This window comes from Dendrobates tinctorius, unplaced genomic scaffold, assembly GCF_039654945.1.
Source record: "Dendrobates tinctorius isolate UK_male_01 unplaced genomic scaffold, ASM3965494v1 ptg000184l, whole genome shotgun sequence".
NCBI classification, from domain to species: domain Eukaryota; kingdom Metazoa; phylum Chordata; class Amphibia; order Anura; family Dendrobatidae; genus Dendrobates; species Dendrobates tinctorius.
The window spans coordinates 14317428-14342407 of NW_027361851.1; the positions used below are offsets into that span (position 1 = coordinate 14317428).

The 24980-nt window shown below is 42.4% G+C and overlaps 1 protein-coding gene across 3 annotated transcripts in view; it reads left to right on the top strand.

The window, feature by feature from the left end:
• Nucleotides 1–24980, top strand: part of LOC141055135 (C-Jun-amino-terminal kinase-interacting protein 4-like) — a 315480-nt gene that overhangs the window by 46767 nt on the left and 243733 nt on the right. For all 3 annotated transcript variants that reach the window (XM_073552116.1, XM_073552115.1, XM_073552117.1), the window contains exon 2: nt 16887–17007. In XM_073552116.1, the coding sequence (XP_073408217.1) occupies nt 16887–17007 (121 nt within the window). The remainder of the gene's footprint in view (nt 1–16886; nt 17008–24980) is intronic.

The window sequence follows — 24980 nt, forward strand, 5'->3', positions numbered from 1 at the left end:
CACTAAATTAGAATATCATCAAAAAGTTAATTTATTTCAGTTTCTCAATGCAAAAAGTGAAACTCATAGTATAGAGTCATTACAGAGTGATCTATTTCACATGTTTATTTTTGTTGATGATTATGGCTTACAACCAATGAAAACCCAAAAGTCATTATCTCAGTAAATTAGAATACTTTATAACACCAGCTTGAAAAATGATTTTAAAATCCTAAAATGTTTGCCTACTGAAATGTATTTTCAGTAAATGCACTCAATACTTGGTCGGGGCTCCTTTTGCATAAATTACTGCATCAATGCGGCATAGCATGTGTCACGTGGACCCGTCCTGTGTGACGCGACCCATAGGTCGGTAACTCCGACAACAAGACACGGCACGTGTAACTGTCCTGTGGGACACGGCGAGCAGGCTGGTACTAAAACAAGACACTGGGAAAGGGGCAACAGTTACAACGGTGGGCCCTGCGGTAGGGAGCGGGGATGTGGAGACCTCCTGCACTCCCCTGAGTCAGAGTCCCTCCGCTCCTAACGATCCCTAGGCCGGTTCCGCAACGGGCGCCGATCAGGATACCTGTCACTCTAGCACACCCTACACCTATCCCTTGCTAGGGAGCTGGGTGGTGCAGGCACTGGTCCCACCGCTGTACTAATACACACCAGGGAAAAATACAAACAGGGGAAACACAAAAAGACTTATCTTGCTCCTTGCTCTGCTGCAGCAGAATGCATCACCGGATTAACTTTTCGCAGTGGCTCGACACCTCAGAGCCAGCTGCCACCTTCACCATCTCACTCTGCTGCGGACACCGGGCAGCCAGAGTTCAACACCAGTTTCAGCAGTGGCTCCAATCTTCAAGCCAGCTGCTAACTTCACCAGGTTTCTGACATTGGCTTCACACCTTAGCCAACTGCTCCCTTCACCGTGGTTGGAATCCCAAAAGACGCTATCACCAACAGTGATTGCAACACCTCACACTCTTTTATAGCAGAGCCAGAGCAATCATACCTGCTTTATAATCACATGCACTAAACAAAAGAAACCAGAGTGCAATGACCCTAACGGCCACCGGGGGCAAAACTAGAACTGAAACCACCACAGTGCAAGAAAAAAAAAAAGGTTACTAGTGCATTTTATCTGTCATGATCCGGCATGGATAATGACAGCATGGAGGCGATCAGCCTGTGGCACTGCTGAGGGGTTATGGAAGCCCAGGTTGCTTTGATAGCAGCCTTCAGCTCGTCTGCATTGTTGGGTCTGGTGTCTCTCATTTTCTTCTTGACAATACAACATAGATTCTCTATGGGGTTAAGGTCAGGTGAGTTTTCTGTCCAATCAAGCACACTGATACTGTTTGTAAACCAGATATTGGTACTTTTGGCAGTGTGGACAGGTGCCATGTCCTGCTGAAGAATGAAATTTCCATCTCCAAAAAGCTTGTCGACAGAGGGAAGCATGAAGTGCTCTAAAATTTCCTGGTATACGGGTGTGCTGACTTTGGTCTTGATAAAACACAGCGTACCTATACCAGTAGATGACATGGCTCCCCAAACCATCACTGATTGTGGAAACTTCACACTAGACCTCAAGCAGCTTGGATTGTGGCCTCTCCACTCTTCCTTTAGACTCTGGGACCTTGATTTCCAAATGAAATGCAAATTTCACATGTAAAGCGCCATGGAATTAATAATAATGATAAATTTACTTTCATCTGAAAACACCTTGGACCACTGAGCAACAGTATTTTTCTCTTTGGCCCAGGTAAGACACTTCTGGTATTGTCTATTGGTCATGAGTGGCTTGACACAAGGAATGCGACACTTGTAACCCATGTTTCTGTGGATATGCTGTAGAGCCTGCCTAGCTTTCCACAAGTTCCTGCCAATTCACATTGGTCCCCAGCAGACAGGCCTTCATCTTCTGCAGAGGCGCTATCAATGCCATTTACAATGTGTAAGAGCCTGAGTAAAACACTCAGCATAAATAGTGACAGTCAGATTCTGCATTTGGTGACAATCCAGCTGCCCCGGAGGACTACCACTAAGGTCCTGTACACAATGTATTTGTAACCAAGAAAGCTCTTGACATGTATGCTAATTGGCTTACATTGTCAGATGGAGGCCAAAAGATTACAGTTGTGGCCAAAAGTATTGACACCCCTGCAATTCTGTCAGATAATACTCAGTTTCTTCCTGAAAATGATTGCAAACACAAATTCTTTGGTATTATCTTCATTTAATTTGTCTTAAATGAAAAAACACAAAAAGAATTGTCCTAAAGCCAAATTGGATATAATTCCACACCAAACATAAAAAAGAGGGTGGACAAAAGTATTGGCACTGTTCGAAAAATCATGTGATGCTTCTCTAATTTGTGTAATTAACAGCACCTGTAACTTATCTGTGGCACCTAACAGGTGTTGGTAATAACTAAATCACACTTGCAGCCAGTTGACATGGATTAAAGTTGACTCAACCTCTGTACTGTGTCCTTGTGTGTACCACATTGAGCATGGAGAAAAGAAAGAAGACCAAAGAACTGTCTGAGGACTTGAGAAACCAAATTGTGAGGAAGCATGAGCAATCTCAAGGCTACAAGTCCATCTCCAAAGACCTGAATGTTCCTGTGTCTACCGTGCGCAGTGTCATCAAGAAGTTTAAAGCCCATGGTACTGTGGCTAACCTCCCTAGATGTGGACAGAAAAGAAAAATTGACAAGAGATTTCAACGCAAGATTGTGTGAATGTTGGATAAAGAACCTCGACTAACATCGAAACAAGTTCAAGCTGCCCTGCAGTCCGAGGGAACAACAGTGTCAACCCGTACTATCCGTCGGCGTCTGAATGAAAAGGGACTGTATAGTAGGAGACCCAGGTAGACCCCACTTCTTACCCCGAGACATAAAGAAGCCAGGCTGGAGTTTGCCAAAACTTACCTGAAAAAGCCTAAAATGTTTTGGAAGAATGTTCTCTGGTCAGATGAGACAAAAGTAGAGCTTTTTGGGCAAAGGCATCAACATAGAGTTTACAGGAGAAAAAAAGAGCCATTCAAAGAAAAGAACACGGTCCCTACAGTCAAACATGGCGGAGGTTCCCTGATGTTTTGGGGTTGCTTTGCTGCCTTTGGCACTGGACTGCTTGACCGTGTGCATGGCATTATGAAGTCTGAAGACTACCAACAAATTTTGCAGCATAATGTAGGCCCAGTGTGAGAAAGCTGGGTCTCCCTCAGAGGTCATGGGTCTTCCAGCAGGACAATGACCCAAAACACACTTCAACAAGCACTAGAAAATGGTTTGAGAGAAATTACTGGAGACTTCTAAGGTGGCCAGCAATGAGTCCAGACCTGAATCCCATAGAACACCTGTGGAGAGATCTAAAAATGGCAGTTTGGAGAAGGCACCCTTCAAATATCAGGGACCTGGAGCAGTTTGCCAAAGAAGAATGGTCTAAAATTCCAGCAGAGCATTGTAAGAAACTCATTGATGGTTACCGGAAGCGGTTGGTCGCAGTTATTTTGGCTAAAGGTTGTGCAACCAAGAATTAGGCTGAGGGTGCCAATACTTTTGTCTGGCCCATTTTTTGAGTTTTGTGTGAAATGATCAATGTTTTGCTTTTTGCTTCATTCTCTTTTGTGCTTTTTCATTTAAGACAAATTAAATGAAGATAATACCAAAGAATTTGTGTTTGCAATCATTTTCAGGAAGAAACTGAGTATTATCTGACAGAATTGAAGGGGTGTCAATACTTTTGGCCACAACTGTATATATCAATATACTGCCCAGAAATCTGAAGTAATATAGTAGACTACAGAATCCAGTAGTAATGTATATTATGCGTAATCTGGTTTTTGAGCATGGGAGCCTCTGGATAATGCGGTGCAAGCTTTTTCAGACCTGTACTTTTATTGCAAGGATAAGGAGAGGAAACAAACAATCCCTTTTAGTTGGCATTACGTTATATAGCCATAGAAATATTACCTTCAGCTGAAACCTGTATACAGAAGGACCCATTGCTCATACAGATGTGTTCAAGTTTCAATAGCAAGACTTCAAGCTTTATTTTCATGTATTTTACTCACATGTATAACGCCATTAATTCCAAAACATTTTACATTATCAACAGTGTCCCCATGGGGGCTCATAACCTACAATCCCTATCCGTATGTCTTTTGGAGTGTGGGAGGAAAAACTAGAGGAAACTCACACAAATTCCTTGCAGATGTTGTCCTTTGGTGTGATTTGACCCCAGCGCTGTAAGGGCTGCAGTGCTAGCCACTGTGTCACCATGCTGCCCACAAACTGGGTCGTGTAAAAATTCCTCTCTGGTGTCAGTGGTTACACAGGAGAATGGGGAGCTCTAAGCATTGTTAAAAAGTGGAGGCTAAAACTCCCAACCTTACACCTGGCCATTGCTGCCAGCTATTCTATGGATATATAAAAACCAAACCAAATTGTTTGATTTTTGAAAATCCATGGTGTTTTGTCATAATTTTGTAATAGCTTCACACAGGTAAATATGGAGTTTAGGTGATGTGGCTTGACAAAAAATTGTAATGTGCTAGCTCCAAGTAAAACTTGATGACAATAACTGGCAGGTGTTGGCCATAATGCTGACTTTTGTTCGCATTAAGAACGATTTTGGCCCAATTGCTGTAGAAAAAAACGTTCAGCAGTTTTGGAAAATTGCAGCAAAGTGATGTACTTTTCATGGGATTGTTGGGAATAAATAAAAAAATCAATAAAAATGTATACCTTATTGTTTTGACGATAAGGGTACATGCACACATTGCAGATTTGCCTGTGGAATTTTCTGCGCAGATTCTTCCTCTCTTGGTAGAAAACGAGGGAAAAATCCGCTTGTTTGTGATGCGGATTTTCATGCGTTTGTTTTCATGTGGATTTTCACTCGTTTTTGTAAGCTAAATAAAGATCTATTATTTAACAAAAAAAAAAAAAATTGTGATGTCATTTTTGTCCTACCTCTTATTTTACATACTCCATTGAAGAATGTTTACACACATAGATATATCTATAGATACCAAGCCTGATGTTTAGTAATAAACATAATAAAATGGTATATAAAGACGCATATATATACATACATACATACATACATACATACATACATACATACATACACACACACACACACACACACACACACACACACACACACACACACACACACAACCTGCGTTAGGCCGGGGTCACACTTGCGAGAAACTCACACATGTCTCCCACCTCAATACTCGGCACTGCTGCCGGTACTCGGACCCCAGAGTGTGTGGCTGCAGAGAAACACATGCAGCCCCACACTCCGGGCCCGAGTGCCAGCGGCAGTGCCGGGTATTGAGGTGCGAGATTCAAGCAAGTTTCTCGCAAGTGCGACCCTGGCCTTAAATGCAACATCTGTTTTAATTTAAAAAAAAAAAAAAATGCAACATCTGTTTTAATTTAAAAAAAAATAAATGGAAGAAAAAAATTGTGTGGGCCCCCACGCAAATTTCTGCGCCAGAGAGGGAAAGTCAGCAACTGGGGGGCCGATGTTTATAGCCTGGGAAGCGGGTAATACTCATGGATCTTCCCAGTCTATGAATATCAGCCCGCAGCTGTATATTTAGCCTTTACTGGCTATTAAAATAGGAGGAGCCACCCAAAAATATGACGTGGGGTCCTCCTTTAATTAATAGCCTGGATGGCTATTCAGACAACTGTGGGCTGATATTCATAGCCTAGGAAGGGGCCATGGATATTGCACCCGACCCCCCCCCCCCAGCTGCAAAACACCAGGTCACAGCTGCCCCAGAAATGGCGCATCTCTAAGATGCGCCAATTCCGGCACAGCCTCTCCCCACTGCCGTGTAGCGGTGGCATATGGGGTAATAGGGGTTGATGTCACCTTTGCATTGTAAGGTCACATCAAGCCCGGTTAGTAATGGAGAGGCGTCCATAAGATACCTGTCCATTACTAATCCTATAGTTGGTCATGGGTTAAAAAGAAAAATGCAGCCAGTAAAGTATTTTAGGCTAGCTTCACACTTGCATTTTGGGCCGCAGCCCACGGCCGCCCCCTCCAGTCATCTCCGCCTAGTATCGCACACGGCTGCATGCGATCTGCACACCCTATCTTTAGCATAGGGAGTGCACACTGTGCACTAGTAGAATAGAATTTTGCATGTGCTGCACCCTTTTGACGGTGCTCCGAGCGCATCAAAATGCAACATGGTGTGTTCTGTGCACTGTCAAAAGGGTGCAGCGCACGCAAAATTCTATTGGCGCACGGTCTGCGCACCCTATGCTAAAGATAGGGTGTGCAGATCGCATGCAGCCGTGTGCGATACTAGGCGGAGATGACCGGAGGGGGCGGGGCTTAGCGGCGGCCATGCGCTGCGGCCCAAACGCTAGTGTGTAGCTAGCCTTAATGAAATAAAACACCACACACAGTTTGCCATCTTTATTATACACCTAATCCATGCAACACCCTCGATCTCCTGCAAAAAAATAAAAATAATAAACATAAAAATAATAAACACAAATACTCCCTGCCCGACATAATGCAATTAATAACGAGTGTCCCATGATGATCTCCCCTGTAGAACAGTGACATCGGTTGATGTCACTGCTCTACAGGGCCTCTTGCGATCTAGTTGGGTTATACCATCTGCTACTAAATAATACGACCCTATCTGTCTGCCTTATTATAGAGTCCCCTGCCACCAACATCTGTCTGGCCTTTGCTGCACTCTTATTTCCCTCCTTCCTACAGCAGTCATTTTCTTGGTTGCTAGGAGCAACATCCTGCTGTAGTGATCCCAGTCCTGGGTTTGCATTCCTAATATCAACCAAACAGCCATATTTACTAGGTTGTGCCAGATCAGGACTGAAATCCCTGGCACTTTTCCCCCCTAGCCTTTCTTGTAACATTTACCCAGCTGCTTTCTTTGCTTTTCTGATCACCTCCACCCTCCTCCTCCATATCACTGGGCCTAGCCAGCACAAGCTCAGTGAGCTCTAAGCACCTCTCCAGGTTTACAATGCTCCTGAGTGTTACAAGCTGCACATTTAGATCCATTACCTGGGCTTCCAAACCTGTAACCCGCTTGCATCTAGTGCAGACATATTCACCCTCAAACGGCTGTTCAATGCATGCAGACACCTCACAAGACGCACACCTGGTGGCATTGTCCTTGGAGCACGTATTCAATGGGGATAACGGTACAGCTAAAGAATGAGAAAAAGAATCACAAGTGTCAATGTGCCTTTGTTATACAAGTGCCATTTTTTTCTAGACAGACAATGTAGTAAACTCCAAGTTTTCTTATTCTCATTTTAAATCGAACTTAAAACCTACAGAATAACAGTTTCAGTTTCAACTTTGCTGCCAGGGTTACCTTCATATTGATATCCATTTTATCGTGGTATACATAAGTACATACCCATATGCATATTTGCTCAGTCTCCATGTCAAGCAGCTACTCATCCCATCCACACATCCAATCTAGAAATTTTCCATCATTTATAACTATACAAGAGTAGAGCTTGTGAGATACAAACAATTCCAAAAGTCCCAAGTCCTAAAATTTTTTAACAGACATCCTCGATTTTCATATTGTTTTTTCATATGGGATTATTTAATTAATGTAATCGATGATCATAACGTAGGTTAGGAGTTACCCATCCAGCGCATTGCCAGTAGCTTCCTGGCATAAAATAACTTTTCCCACCAGAAGATCTTAATGCATTGATCCCAGATATCTTCATCTCATACCCCAAACACACACATTAGAGGATCACATGGATCTTGAATAGATATTAAGGAGAATAAGAGTAGTTGCCTCACTCCAAAATCCTATGCACAAAGTCTGCATCCGGGGTTTGACACCGCAGACATTCCGTAGTGGGAGACCGCCCCATTTGGAGTAACTTGGGAGGGGTAATATAGAGTTGAATGAATCATTTTGTTATTGGCAGAGGGGGAACGACTGCCCCTTTTTTTGCTGCATTCTTCAATTTTTGAAGCTTGTATATCTTGGACAAAATATCGACCAATACCTCCATATATTATGTGTATGTGTTAGCCGAAACGTTGCCATACCATGTGGCTTTGAAATAAACCACATTTTTTCATCTAAGTCTATGGAGTGCTGCCTTCATTTTTTCCTCTGTCTGGATTGGGGCAAGTTTTGGATGCTTTGTTGAGGAGGCTTAAGAGACCACTGCACAGTTTTATAAGAATCAGCTTCTCTACATGTCTGACAGCCATTCCATTCCAGTGTCAGTTGAATTCCAACCAGAGTACACCTCATTCTACTTAATGTGCTTCTGATTAGGTGATCACCTGAACCAAATCTTATTTAACGAAGGAAAGTATAGAGAACCCTGCTGTGATTTTTCTCTTTATAGGTATATTTTTGAGTAAAACGTAAATTGCTCTTTTATTCTATAAACTACTGACAACATGCCTCTGAATTTCCAAGCACAAAATTTTGTTTTTACTTTCAAAAAATGAGAAATGGTCAAAAGAACAAAAAAAAAATGCAGTGCTTGCAGACCTCAAATAAGGTCCCACGTTACTGGTAGTACAAATTCTCTGGAAAATCAACATGGCTCCTGCCCCCTCAAATAAAACAAGCGAATTCTTCCTTCTGATCCCCACTGTGTCTAAACCACTGTAAGCGGCCACATGTTTGGCATTATTGTAGTGGAATGAAGGTGCTTAACAATTTACAGTTTGCATATCGCCAGAGGCACAAGCAGGGCACAATATATGGGGGCTTTACAATACATGGGGGCGCTACACTTTATGTAGGCACAATGTATGGGCATTAAACTGGCAGATTTGCAGTTCTCCAGAAAAAAAGCATGGCATGGATGTTACAAAATAGTCACTGTAGCTGTACATGAATTCATTGAGAGGTGCAGTTTCCACAATATGGTCACTCTTGGAGTTTTTCTGCTATTCTGGCACTTTCGGGGCCCCACAAATGTCGCCCGTAAACTATTCTAGCAAAATCTGTGCTCCAAATGCTAAATTGTGTTATGGACGTAGTTTGTGGAACCACTGTGCCATGAACTGCGGAAAGCCTGGAGGGGCGTAACTAAGCGACCACTGGACTGTTCACTAGAGGCTCTGATGGAGAGGTTAGACTTGGCTTCTGATGAACACCAGGTATCACTCCAGGACAGACCAACGGATCCGCAGCAGCTGGACCCAGTAGGACAGACTGGATGGTGCAGCAGGCAGGATCTGCCCCAGAGTGCAGCAAGCAGGATCTGGTACGCAACCTTATGCAACTTAGACTGCAGAACAGGAAGGTTGCTCAGGCACCTCCCCAGTGGGTAGTAAGCAATATATACATAATGCCCCACAGCTATTAGCTAGGGAGGAAATTGCAAGTGTACGCACTGGCCCTTTAAGAGGGCGGGGGCGCACGCGTGCCCTAAGGACATGGCTCGGAGCCCAGCTGGAAGCTCTGTTGGACACATGCAGAGCATGAGGAAGGAAGGAACCGACCGCAGCGCGGGTGAATGAAGTGACACGCCAGAGACCCTGCCTGTCAGAGCAGGGATCTGTTGTAGGGCTAACAAATTGTGGGGTCTAGTTTCACATATTAATTCTTGTGTACCTCACAAACTTGCAGCAAATACAAAAATTACATTTTTACCACTAAAATGTCATATTTCCACGTTTCAGTGTTATAAAATTATGTGAGGCACTTATGGGTTCAAAATGTTTACTACACCCATAGATGAATTTCATAGGCAGGGAAGTTTCCAATATGAGATCACTTGGGGGAGGGGGTGGGGTTCTGCTGTTCTGCCACCTCTGATGGTGCCCACATTCTATTTAAACGAAATTTGCTTTCTAAAAGCCAAGTAGCGCTCCTTCCCATCCGATCTCTGCCCTGTGTTCAGACAATGTGTAACCACATATTGGGTACTGCCACATTTGAGAGAAATTTCATAAATTGTGTGGTTCAATTTCTCCCAATAGCCATCGTGTAAATTATAAATTTGGTGCAAAAAACAGTATTTTAGTGTAAAAAGTGTATTTTGTTCTCGCATCTAAATGTTTTATAAAGGTTTTTGTTAATCTTGTAAGCTACAAATGCTCAGTACACCCCTATATGAATTCTTTGAGAGATATAGTTGACAAAGGGGATACTATATCCCAGAGAAATGGCACTCTTTCCTTTCCTAGCCCTGACATGTTCTCAAGCAGAAGTTTTTGACCACATATGGAGTATCACCGCATTTGAGAGAAATTGCGCAACAAATTATGGGATCTGTTTTCTACGATTATCCATTGTGAAAATAGCAAATTTGGGGCTAAAACAACATTATCATGAAAACTAAATATTTTTATTATGACTGCCTAATATCAAATTCTGTGTAGTACCTGTGGGTTCAAAATGCTCACTATACCCCTGGATAAAATACTTGAGGGGTGTAGTTTCCAAAATGAGGTAACTTGTTCTTTGTGTGTGTGTTTTTTTTTTTTTTTTTTTTTTCTTTTTTCTTCACTGTTTAAGCACATCAGGGGCTCTCCAAAGGAGACGTGACACCCGCAGACCATTCCATCAAAGTCTGAGTTCCATAACGTCACTCCTTCCTTTCCAAGCCTGCTGTGCGTCCAAACAGAAGTTTTCCTCCAAATATGTGGTATTTGCGTGCTTACAAGAAATTGCACAACAAATTTTGATGTCCGTTTTCTCCTGCTACCCTTGTGGAAATAAAAAATTTTGGGCTAAAAGTACATTTTCGTGGGTAAAATGTGATTTTAATTTTTATTTTCACAGCTCTACGTTATAAACTTATGTGAAGCATCTGGGGATTCTATGAAGCATCAGATGTCTAGATACTTTCCTCGAGGAGTCTAGTTTCCAAAATGGGCTCACTTATGGGTTTTTCTCACTGTTTAGGCACATCAGGGGCTCTCCAAACGCAACATGCATCTGCTCTTGTTTCCAGCCATTTTTCCTTTGAAAAAGTCAAACAGTTCTCTTTCCCTTACGAGACCTGCTGTGGATTTACCCCACATACTGAATATCTGCGTTTTTCATGCGTTTCTATTTGTGCACGATGCGCTGCGCACAAAGACGCAAATGTGAAACTAGCCTAAGGTAGTAAGTTACACTTGTGTCTCTGGTTATGCAAGATTAATGCCCCTGCATGTGACAAAATGTGTATCTATTCAAAACCCAATAGTCAATGTAAAAAAGGACGTGGGCGGTGTAAAGAAATTTAGTCATCCCTTTCTCTGTTACTGGTGTAGTTTAACCAACCCAGTGCCTCTACCAGGGTGGCAAAGAATATGGTGGAATCTTCAAAGACCATTGGGAAATGGACAGGATATGTCAGCGTATGCGATGCTTCTGTCCTTTAGTTTCTTTCTTTATGTCCATATATTGATTCACTGAAAAATCAGGAGAAATAGAAATCGATGCGTTGTGCTTAATGGGACATTTTTGCCTAGCCAGCTGTAAGGTAGTATCTCTGTCCTTTCAATTCATCAGACTGGCGAGAAATGGCCTAGGAGGGACACTTACAGAAGGGGGCTTTGCTCGGACTCTGTGAGCCCTTCCTACTTCAAATATTGGGGAGAATCTCCCAAAGTGGATTTTGGCCAATGTTCCCGGAAGATTTCAGGCTGCTGTCACTCTGTGTTCTCTGGTAGGCCTATAATCCGAACGGTGTTTCTCCTCATCCGATTTTCCAGGTCATCAGCTGTTTGCGGCAAAGCATTTATAGACCTAGTAACCTTTGTCAATTTTGCGCCAGTGTAGGGTCGGTGGGCCGAGCTGGAGGGTGGTCCCTCTGTATACCGCGCAGTGACGTACAGACACAAGATGAGGCAGGTTTCGGGTGCAACAGGTCCAAGTTTATTTTCCACCGTCCGACTGACGGCCCTCACAGAACACCGCAATATTTTTCCCACGGCACTCCGTGTCCAGGGCCGCTTCACACACCGTGCTTTACACCAGGGACGTATTTATACGTACCGCCCCTTTTTTACTCTGTGACGATCCTGTCAGCTCAGTCACTCTGGCCGTCTTGGGCCCGTACACCATCAGCACTTTACTGGTCAGCTTCGTCGTTCCAAATACAGTATCCTTCACCCCGTGCCTCGTCTATACTGCGGTTCTTCCTGTCAGGACCACCCCCCTGACATTCTCTCTCCTCAGTCCCCCTAGTTTGGTTCTCCTCACATTGCACAAACTGTCGTAGTCCTCCTGTCACTGGAGCTCCCCCTGGGGACAGGAACTTTCTGGAACCCTCCTTCAAATTTATATCTTTCCCAGTTCCCTGTAACTCCGCCCCCCATGACCAACAGTTTCCTAAGCCCTAAGCTGATGTCAAGTCCTTTGCTCACACTCCTCCCTGCCCTCTAATGGTCAACCCAAGGTACTGCACGTCCACTACACTTTCTCAGCTGTTTCCCCATTGTAGCAACTGACACCTGTCTAAACTGTGCAAACCTTCCCTTCTCTATTCTGACACGTCCGTCCGTCCGGTCACCTTCCCTACACTCATGAGGGGTATTTTATCTTCCTCATAGCCTGCATGGATGTAGCTTGTAAAAGTTGGTAAGCAACCTATTTCAATGTCATTTCTTCTTGCCACCCCCTCCTCCTCATCAGACATATGGCCCTTATGTTGGTCAGCTGTTTTGGTAGTTGAGAATACTGTTCCTTTCTGTGATCGGGAGGTTTCTGCAGGATCCCCTCTAGCAAAGTCTTTCAACGCAGCTATATTTTAATTCTTTCCCCAACTTATTTCAGCAGGTAGTATTAGTGGGGTATGTTTTTAGGAAGATGGATGCTTTTTATTCTGATAGTAAATTGTGCAGTGACACCAACCAATATAGTATGCCAAGTATTGAAGTCTCAAGTAATTCTCTTAGTTTGTCAACACTACCACACTGATGCCTTCAGTGAATAATGCATCGAAGCTTCCTTTGTATAATTATATGCCAACGTCACAAACATAAAAAAGACTTCTGAATTACTTTATATGATTCCCAGCAGATTAAATATGTTCCAATTTCCTTTACTGGCTGTATGGCAGCAAATATGTAGCCAAACTATATCCACAATGCTTCAGGGTATTCAGCCCCACACTAAGGTCCCCAAATGGCCCCTGTGCTTCCTCTGCTTTATTATTTATAAACCCTCCAGGGTGGCCTCGGGGCCTGTCCTATCCGATACTTACACCATCGCACTCCCAAAGCAGGCAGTCATAGCCCGAGTCCTCTGAAGGGAGAGTGCCAGTTATCAGGTACCTCGCGCAGCGCCTGTCCACAGCGCCGTTGGCGAGGATCACAAGATGGTCGCCTCTCCTTGTGAAACTTTCGTTAACAGAATTCCACGGGTTGCATCGGTCCAGAGCCTACACCGTATCCGCTCCCATGGAGCCGTGGTTAGGGCCACAAAGTGACATCAGGATCCAGGTAAGTATAAGATGCAGGATGGAGGGAACTCCGCTTACATGCTATCGCTCAGCATTGATGGGGTGTTAAGGGCAATTTCTCCAAACTGCATGTTTCAGCTTCCACAGATGTTCAATAGAATTTAAAAGCAGGCTCATAGAAGGTCACTTCAGAATAGTCTTATGCTTTGCTATTAGCCATTGGATGTTATTTTAGCTGTGTTGTGGGTCATTATCATTTTGGAGGACCCATGACCAGCCAAGTAGACCTCTCCGGAATGACTTGATAGTCTTGAGATTTCCTTACACTCTGCACAAATTCAAGTCACTTTGCAATCCCAAAACATAACAAAGCCTCCTCCTTGTTTCACAGTAGATACAATGTTCTTTTCTTTTTATGCTGCATTTTTGCATCTGTGAATACAGAGCTGATGTGATTGTTCCTGTCTCAGGTTTTTATTTGCTTTCAATAGTCATCTTCCATGAAGTCCACTTTGATCAAGACAGCAGTGGATCTACCTTGGCCTTGGAGTTTTCCTCTAAAGTATTTGGAAGTTGTTATGGGCTCTTTGGTTACTATTAAGTTATCAATTTCTCATCCATTTTCTTCTTGTGACCACAACCAGCTAGGTTGTCTATAGTCCCATATACCTTAAACGTCTAAATACGTGCAACTGTAGTAACAGGAGCATCAAGCTGTTAGGAGAGGGTCTTATAGCCTTTACTTTTAAAATGTTTGTCTATATTTTTTTCTAATTTCCTTAGACAACTCTTTTTAGCTTTCCTTGCTCTATGTAAAGTGGTATACTCCATGATGGAAAAAAACAGCACAATGACTACTTTCATGTTTTAAATAGGCAGACTGACTGATTACAAGTTTGTAAACACATGTTATGCAAATTTTCAGGACAAACGTTAGTTTAATTTGACCCTATTTTCAAATTATTTACAATGTTTTTTCTTAAGGAGCCATCTGTCACTTGTGTGTTGGATGCAACAGACAGTTACTCTGCATCTGGCTGCAAAAGGTCTCTGCGTTTAGCATTGCAGATGCCTTCTTAATCCTTCTGAATTTTGGATCCAGTGGCAACCGCCCTCTGGCTCTAATTGGCTCACCTGGACCTGGGTGTTTATAGACTCCCAGTCTGCTTCAGAGATCCGCCGGTGATATTCACATTTTCTCTTGTGAAGGCTTGGATCTATAGCAGTCGGCGTACCTCTCTGGAGTCTGCTAAAGTTAAGTTTCTCCTCCCTTGTTTGTCTCCCATCTAGTTTTTAGTGTATAGTGTGGACTGACCGGTGCTCATCCCCCTCCCCCCCTTCCCTATTCAGGGCCTAGCTCTAGGGATACACAGGGCTTAGGTTTGCTGCTCGACAATTGGTGTAGAACCAAAATAGGGATGTTAGGGTGGTAGGCAGGATGCTATTAGATCTGCCTAGGGGTCTCGACTCCCCCATTCCTTTTGTGTTGCACTTGGGCTTCCCACACTGTGCGTGACACCATCATCTTGTGTAGGCAATTTTAATTTTTTTATTTTGTTTGTTTTATTTATTTATTTTTTTTGGTTGAACCACAATTTAAAAGCATTATTTGATTTCCACTAGGTGATATTCAATAATTCTAAATAGAAAATTTACTTTTGTCAGTTTCCAATTATTTCCGTGACCATTGTGGGTTTTTCTTCCTTTAACAACAAGGAACCAACATTTTTTTTCCATTTGTGTATGTTCCGGAAACAAACCTAATGTTTTACTGTCTGGAGTTAATCTTTTCCTATACAGATTTCATACTAATAGAACCGTGCATCCGAGGTGAAGGGGAGGATTTACTGTGAGAGTGATGAGCTGGCAAGACATGACCTTTGAAACTTTTATATGTTCTGCCGACTTCTTGGCCCCCTTGAAAGGGGTGTAATTTACCAACATAGGGGCATGGACTAACATGCATCTCTGTGCCAGAATTGTGACGCACATTTCTGACTCAAAGTAAGTCAACAAATAGTGGTGTAAACTCAGGCTAGACAGTCTTAAGGTATGCCAGATCTATCAAACGGCTTGAACCACTGTGATAAATTGTGCTAATTTTAAGACTGTCTAATCTATGTATGCACTGTCCAAAAATCTGCCCTCATGTACAGTATGTGAGTTGTCCTATCTGGTCCGTGTCCAAATGTTTTTAAAATGTAATGTTCATTAGACTTGGAGTATGATTAAGTTTTGTGATGTTTTTGTCTGATTTATCAATTGAAACTTTTTTTTTTTTTTAAATCCAATGTATTCTATTCCCCCTGGAGAGACATACATCAGCAATTTTTGTTCCCATTTAAAAAAAAAACCATGTGACTTTTTCCTCTGAAAAGGTATAGTACAGATAAAAGGCAAAAATTGAAATCATTTTTGCTTTTATGCAAAATTCATGACCCGCATACTCGATTAAGAAAAATTTGGCACAAAAAGTCAACAAATGGCACCACAAAAAATGTATAGAAATGCAAATTATGAATCCGGTCCTCATTTGTAAAAGACCTGACGGCTGATTAATGCAATCCGAACCACTAACAGCATGAATTGGACACTAGCTCCGTGTTTTTTTTTTTTTTTTTTTAGCCAGGTACGTTTTACTCTGAAATGCTGCAGCATTTGAAAGAAAACCTACTTTGGAAAGCCGACTGGGTGCCATGCACCATGGCTGGCTAGCCGGGGACCATGAACCATGGCAGCTCCTCCATGGCCCCTTCCGCTGAGTGACTGATCCATTCCTGTGTAGAGGGAGAGACTTGTAACTCTAAAGGGCCTGTCACACTAAGAGATATCGCTAGCAATATCGCTATAACTAGTGACGTTATAGCGATATTGCTAGCGATATCGCTATGTCTGATACTTATCTACGACCGGCTCCCCCCCGCTGGTTATAGCTGATCGCGCGAGAACGTTCAGGACTGTTTCTCGTCGTCAGCTTCCTGCGGCGCTTCCTGCTGTGAGGACGAGCGACGCGTGGAGCCGGGCGGGAGGACGCAGGATCGCCTGGTGTGACAGGTAAGTAGCGATCACCGTCCCCAGCGATGTCGCTGGTGAGATCTGCCTGTGTGGCAGCTCACTAGCGACCACTTAGCGATGTACCAGCGATCCTGACCGCGTCATATCACTGGTCGGGATCGCTGGTACATCGCTAAGTGTGACAGTACCTTAAGAGGGTGTGGCGGGGAGATGCCAAAGGGTACCGGTCTTTTGGACTGGTTACTAGGTCTGCATTGTCCTCGACCAGCTTTTGTTTTCTCTAAAATGCGGAGTCAGTGTGTGAGTCACACTGACCTTGGATTCCGCTGTCACTCACTTTATGATGGTACTAGCCATTGAGAAAATGGATGATGTGATGAGTCTAGTATGTAGATTGTGTCAGTGGTCTGCCAATATTATCTGTACTTGTTTTGATTGTATTTTCATTGCCCATCTTTTTCAGAGATGTATAGAAATGGAAGATGGTATTGAACAAGAGCGAAAACTTTTTAAAACCAATTTCGCGAATATGGAAGCTCAAAATAAGAACATGGAGCTGAAAGCCCGAAGTTATGCTGATCAGAGTAAGTGCACTGTATGGTCTGCAAGTTATGCAGCAGGATGAGCCGAGCAGTCTGATCTGTATGATTGTGGGAAAAGATTTAGTATAAAATGGAATTTATTCATTGAAACCCCTGTGCATAATAATGAATGGGTGGTTTTATGGATTGTCCGTCTTCTCTCTACTGAATCTTTTTCCTACAAAACAGTGTTTAACTCCTATTGTATGTCCTTTATCAGGTTGCTGTGTATGTTGTAGGATCAGGAGCTGAGCCTGCACCATAGCAGGCAGATGCCAGCTGTTAGCCCACATCAATCTGTAGCTAGTGTAGTGTAGCTTGAGCCAATCGCTCTCATTTAACCATTTATATGCCACTGCAAATCTTTAGCAGTGCCATTAATATTAGTCATTGCCGGATTGTGCGCTGGTTACTGGGAACTGATGGGCTACCATGCCGTGTATAATAAAATAAAACCTTTGCTTGCCACACAAAGAAACAAATCCCAACTGACAGAAAATGTCTGAAGATCGCAACCAAAAATAATCCTATTAATTTTCCCCCCTAATTGATACACTTCCTTAATTATTCTGAACTGGAGAATCACCTTGCCAGGTCTTTTCACCACACAGTGAATTCTGTAAAAAATGAAAATCTCAGAAAATTGCTTTTTTTTTTTTCCTCCATTTCACCACACTAATATTTTTTTCATGTTTTCCAGTACATAGAATGTTAAAAATGAACATTGGTGTATGCCTCAACTACAACTTTTTTTTTTTTAATTATTTACTGCGCTGGCTAATGAATATTCCCATCAGCCACTCCTGCTCTCACTGTTATTAGAAACAACCTATATGAAGAAATAGTCCTCCAATCCAATTTTTATATGAAAAGTAATTCATTTTCTTGGAACACCTGACTTAAAAGATTTAAAAAATGGAAATGCAAGACACAACAGGAATGGAAAACAAGCCAACACTGAGCAAATGGGTAAATTATGTCCAAAATTCTGTATGGAAAATATACTAGCTTGCCATAATAAATTGTGAATTAACCCCTTTCCCGACATGCACCGTACTAGTACTGCTCTGCGGGAGCTGCGTTCCCGTAAACAGCAGTACTAGTACGATGGCATGATCGCAAAGCCTCACTCTGATGATGAAGGTGATCGGGTGCAGGTGTCAGCTGTATGTGATAGCTGACACCCCGCAGCAATGCCCACAATCCTTGCTAGCACCGATCATGGGCATTTAACCCCTCTGATGCCACTGTCAGTAGTGACAGCGGCATAGAGAAGCATCGATCGCGTCGTTCCGATGGTCTCCATGGAGACCCCGGCTCCAAGATGGCCGGGGGGGGTCCTTCCGGGTCCTGCAGGGAGGTGGCTTCTCAGTGCCTGCTGAGAGCAGGACCTGAGAAGCCTCCTTCACTGCCTGTCAGAGCGCTGATCTGGCACAGTGCAGTGCAAAGTGTCAGATCATTGATCTGACATAATATACTGCAGTGATGTCCCATATTGGGAGAATGTAAAGTAAAGAAAAAAAAAAAAAAAGCATATGTAAAAATTTTTTTTTAAAAATATTTGTAAATTTTTTTCATTAAATACATTTCTTTATGTAAATAAAAAAAAAAAAGTACACATATTTGGTATCGCCACATACGTAACGACCCACTCTATAAAAAACAAACAAACCCACTAGTTAACTCCTTTAGTGAACACACCATAAAAAAAATAAATAATAAACGAACGAAAAAACAATGCTTTATCATACAGCCGAACAAAAAGTGCAAAAAAAGCCTGATCAAAAAGACGGTATATAAACAAAATTGGTACCACTGAAACCGTCAACTAGTCCCGCAAAAAACAGAGCTGTATGGCGGCTTATCAGCCGAAAAATAAAAAAGTTATAGCTCTCAGAATAAAGCGATGTAAAAATTATTATTTTTTTTTATAACATAGTTTTTATTGTGTAAAAGTGCCAAAACATAAAAAAGCTATAAAAAAGGTATCACTGTTATCGTACTGACGCGAAAAATAAAGCTGTCTTACCAATTTTACCACACGTGGTATTAAACAAAAAAATAAAAAACAATTCCTGAATTGCTGGTTTTTGTTTATTCAGTCTCCCAATAATCGGGAAAATTATAGCTCTCAAAATATGGTGAAGCAAAAGCAATAAAAAGCGACTTTTAAAAACCCGATATATATTTGGTATCGCTGTAATCGCACCGACCCTAAGAATAAAGTCGCCTAATCACTTATACCGCACGAGGAAAGGCGTGAAAAATAAATAAAAAACAATTCTTCATATGCTGTGTGTGGGTTTTTTTTTTTTTTATTCTGCCTCCCATAAATCACAGTAAGGCTCGGCGCACATTCTTTATGCTGAGAACTTACATCGGGGTTCCTGTGTAAATCTCTGAAATGCGTGATTCAGACAGAACCCCAGGTGGAAAATTCCCTATAATGAGGCAGATGGAGGCGCCATAGGACCTGTGTTCCGGCGGTGACAATCTTTTTAGGATTGCAAAAAGGGCCACAGTTTTGTGCACTTCTAAAAAGGACAATGCTGAACATAAGCCAGACGGAGTTCCGAGTAAATATGCTGCCTCATTATAGTGCATGGATCCCTCGGGGGTTTCATCTGTCACGTCACTAAGATGGAAACCCCAAAGTAAGTGCTCAGCGTAGAGCGACGGATAACTGTGATCCCAAACGTTATGTAATATGTTCCCAATAAAAGCTTCCACTCAATCCACAAAAAAAGCAAGTCCCCACTCAGGTCCATCATCTTGTAATGGAAATATCGGGGGCTTCCACCTTACTGGTAGCACAAAGGCTCTGGAAAAGCAAAATGGCTTCGCGCTCCCCAAAAGAAATTCAGCAAATTCTGTGCTCCCAAATCCAAATGCCCCCCTCCCTTCTGAGCCCCAGTGTGCCTAAACAACATTTAGCGCCCACATGTTTGGCATTTTGTAGTAAAGAGAGCCTTTCTAATTTACAGGTGAGTGTCTCCAGAAGCACAAGCTGGGCATAATGCACTGGTCACTAGAATGACAGTTAGCAATTTTCACTCAGCAACATCCACTGCTGCTTGTTTCTGGAAAACACCCATGAAGTCAAAATTGTCACTACATGTGTAGATAAATTCCCAAAGGGTTATAATTTCCAAAATGGGGTCACTTGAGGGGGGTTTCCACTGGTTAGGCACATCAGGGGCTCTCCAAACGCGACATGGCATCTGCTAAGTACCGTATATACTCGTGTATAAGCCGAGATTTTCAGCACATTTTTGTGCCGAAAATGCCCACTCGGCTTATACACGAGTCATTGTGCAGAAACCAGTGGGGGAGAGGGAGTGGCGCCAGGAGCCGGTGGCTGGGACATCATACTCGCCCTCCTGTGCCATCGCTGAACGTCCCCTGCATCCTCTGTTGTCCCAGGGCTGACAGCTTCTTCCTGCATTGAGCGGTCACATGATACTGCTCATTAAGGTCATGAATATGGACGCAACTCCACATAGGTGTGGCATCCATATTCATGACCTTAATGAGCGGTACCACATGGCCGCTCAACACAGGAAGAAGTTGCTGCACCAAGACAAAGGAGGATGCAGGGACGTTCAGCGATGGCAGGGTGAGTATCGACGGGGGGAGGATAGTGGAAGCACAGGGGAGCACGGAGCAGGATGCGGGAGCACAGAGGAGGATGGGGGGAGCATGGAGCAGGATGGGGAAGCACAGAGGTGGATGGGGGAAGCACAGGGGAGCATGGAACAGGATGGGGTTGCACATTGCAGGATGGGGGAAGCACGGGAGAGGACGGAGGAGCACGGAGCAGGATGGGGGAGGACAGGGAGCTGAGCTGAGCCATACATAGAAGGATGGATGGGGGAGCCGAGCCATGCATACTGGGAGGCGGGAGAGCCACACAGACCAGGACAGGAATGAGGGGACAATGTACACCCGGCTTATACTAGAGTCAATAAGCTTACCCAGTTTTCTGTGGCAAAATTAGGGGCCTCGGCTTATACTCGAGCATATACGGTATTCCAATAAATTTTACATTCAAAAAGTCAAATGGCGCTCTTTCCCTTCCAAGGTCTGCCAAGCACCCAAACAGTTGTATTCCCCCTCATATGGGGTATCGGTGTACTCAGGAGAAATTGCACAACAAGTTTTATGGAGCAATTTCTCTTGTTACCCTTAAGAAAATGCAAAATTTGGAGCTAGAAAAGATTTATTTTGGAAAAATTGTTATAAACTTCTGTAAAGCGCATGGGGGTTCAAAGTGCTCAATACACATCTATACAAGTTCTCAAAGGGGTCTAGTGTCCAAAATGGTGTCACTTGTGGGGAGTTTCCACTGTTTAGGCACATCAGGGGCTCTCCAAACGCAACATGGCAACTGCTAATTATTACAGCATATTTTACATTTAAAAAGTGAAATGGCACTCCTTCCCTTCCGAGCCCTGCTGAGTACCCAAATAGTAGATTTCCCCCACATATGGGGTATCTGCATGCTCAGGAAAAATTGCACAACAAAACATATGGTCCATTTTGTCTTGTTACCCTTGCGAAAGTGCAAAAAAATAGGTCTAAAGGAAATTTTTTTTTTTTTTTTTTTTTAAAGAAAAGTAAATGTTTGTTTTTCTTCCACATTCCAAAAATTCCTGTGAAGCACCTGAAGGGTTAATAAACTTCTTGAATGTTGTTTTGAGTGCCTTGAGGGGTGCAGTTTTTAGAATGGTGTCAATTTTGGGTATTTTCTGTCATATAAGCCCCTCAAAGTGACTTCAAATGTGAGGTGATCCCTAATAAAAATCTGGTTTTGTAAAATTTGTTGGGAAAATGAGAAATCGCTGGTCAACTTTTAATCCTTATAACGCCCTAACAAAAAAAAATAGTTTCTAAAATTGTGCTGATGTAAAGTAGACATGTGGGAGATGATAACTATTTTGTGCGAAATGACTCTCTGATTTAAGGGCATAAAAATTAAGGTTGAAAATTGCAAAATTTTCAAAATTTTCGCCAAATTTCCGTTTTTGTTTTTTAACAAAAGCAAGTTATATCAAAGAAATTTTACCACTAGTGTGAAGTACAATATGTCTCAAAAAAACATTCTCCGATTCGTAAAAGCGTTCGAGAGTTATTACCTCATAAAGGGACAGTGGTAAGAACTGTAAAAATTGACACCGTCATTAACGTGCAAACCACCCCATCTTATCATAGAAATTTTACCACTATCCTAAAGTACAATATGTCACGAGAAACAATCTCAGAATCGGCAGGATCCGTTGAAGTGTTGTAGAGTTATGACCTCATAAAGTGACAGTGGTCAGAATTGTAAAAATTGGCCTGGTCATTAAGGTGAAAACCAAAAAAAAAAAAATCGCATTTTTTTTCAGCTCCAAATTTTGCATTTACATGAAGGTAAAAGGTGAAATTGCACCATACAATTTCTTGTGCAATTTCTTCTGAGTACGCCGATGCCCAATATGTGGAGGAAAACAACTGTTTGGGTGTACGGCAGGGCTTGGAAGGAAAGAAGCGTCATTTGACTTTAAGAATGCAAAATGTGATGGAATAATTAGGAGGCGCCATGTCACTTTTAAAGAGCCCTTGATGTGCCTAAACAGTGGAAACCCCCCCACAATTGACACCATTTTGGCAACTAGACCCCTTTGGGATCTTATGTACATGTGTATTGTACACCTAGAACCCCCAGGTGCTTCACAGAAGTTTATACCGTTAAGTCGTGAAAATAAAAAAAAAACACATTTTTCCCACAAAAATCTTTTTTTAGCTACAAATATTGTATTTTGACAAGGTCAAAAGGAGAGAATGGACACCAAAGTTTGTTGTGCAATTTCTCCTGAGTTCACCAATACCCCATATGTGGTCGAAAACTACTTTTGAGGCACAGTGCAAAGCTCAGAAGGAAAGTAATGCCAAATAACAGTGCAGATTTTGCTGCACTTGTTTGAGCGTGCCATGTTACATTGGCAGAGCCCCTGTGGTGCCAGAACAGCAGATTTCCCCCCCCCCACGAAAAGTGACCCCATTTTACCAATTAAACCTCTCAGTGAATTCATCTAGGGGTGCAGTGATTATATTGACACCACAAGTGTGTCACATACTTTTTTACCATTGGGAAGTGAAGAAAAAATAATTTGCATATTTACCACCAAGATTGTGTGTTAGCCCCAAGTTTTACATTTTCACAAGGGGAAATGGATAAAAATGACACCAGAATTTGTCCCACAATTTCTGCAGAATGTAGAAATACCCCATATGTGGCTGTACAGTACTACTTTGCCATATGGAGTGATTCGGGAGGGATGGAGCGCTATTTGACTCCTGGAGCGCAAATTATCCTAGACTAGTTTGCGGTTTCCATATAAAGAGCCCCGAAGTGCTAGAAAAGCAGAATCCCCCCTCAAGTGACCCCATTTTGGAATTTATAACCCGTTGGGAATTCATCTACAGATGTAGTGACGATTTTGACTCCATGGGTGTTTTCCAGAAACAGTCAGCAGTGGATGTTCCTGAGTGAAAATTGCAAACTGCCGTTCCAGTGAGAAGTACATTATGCCCAGCTCATGCTTTTGGAGACATGCACCTGTAAGTTAGGCGGGCTCTCATCACTACAGAAATGCCAAACATGTGGGCGCTATATGTTGTTTAGGCACACTGTGGGACTCCGAAGGGAGGGGGGGATTTGGGAGTGAAGAATTTGTTTAATTTCTTTTGAGGAGTGTGAAGCCATTTAGCTATTCCATAGCTCTTGCGTTATCAGTAACATGGAAGCGTCCTATATTTCCGTTAACAGATGACAGATCTGAGTGGGGACTTGCTTTTTTTTTGTGGATTTAGTTGAAGCTTTTATTGGGAACATTTTACATAACATTTATGATCACATTTATCTTGCACTCTATGCTGAGCACTTACTTTGGGGTTTCCATCTAAATCTCCAAATGACGCGACAGATGAAACCCCCGAGGGATCCATTCAATATCATGAGGCAGCAGATGGACTCTGGACTCTATCTGGTCTCTGTTCAGTGGTGTCCTTTTCAGAAGTGCACAAAACTGGGGCTGACGGCACTTTTATGCAGTCCTAAAAAGACAGACACCGCTGGATCACAGGTCAGACGGCATCCACAGTGCCTCCATCTGCCTCATTATAGGGAATCTTCCGCCGTGGGTTCTTTCTGAATCACGTATTTCAGAGATTTACACATAAACCCCAGTGTATGTGCTCTGTGCAGAGTGCAGAATAAATGTGCGCCAAGCCTTACTGCGATCTTTGGGAGGCAGAATGAAAAAATCAACAGCATGTGAAGAATTGGTTTTATTTAATATTTTTACGACATTTCTTGTGCTGTACAAGTATAAGTGATTAGGCGACTTTGTTCTTCAGATCGTTGCGATTACAGTGATACCAGATTTATATCGGATTTTTATGTTTGACAGCTGTCGCACACTAAAAGACACTTTTTATTGCCAAAATTAGTTTTTGCATCACCATATTTTGAGAGCTATAATTTTTCCATAATTTTGGCCCAGAGTCACGTGAGGGCTTGTTTTTTGTAGGACAAGCTGATGTTTTATTGGTAACATTTTCGGGCACATGACATTTTTTGGTCGACTTCTATTCCAATTTTTTGGAGACATAATGAACAAAATCCAGCAATTCAGGAATTGTTTTGTTTTTTCTTGGTTATATATTTTTGTGTTTTGGCACTTTTACGCAATAAAAACTATTTATGCAAAAAATAATTATTTTTGCATTGCTTTATTCTGAGAGCTATAACTTTATTTTTCTGCTGATGGAGGTGTATGGCAGCTTGTTTTGTTTGCAGGACAAGATGACGTTTTCAGCAGTACCACTTTTATTTACATCCGTCTTGCATTGTGTTTTATTGCACGTTTTGTTTGGCGGTATGATGATAAAGCTGTTTTTTTACCTCGTTTTAATTTTTTTTATGGTACTCA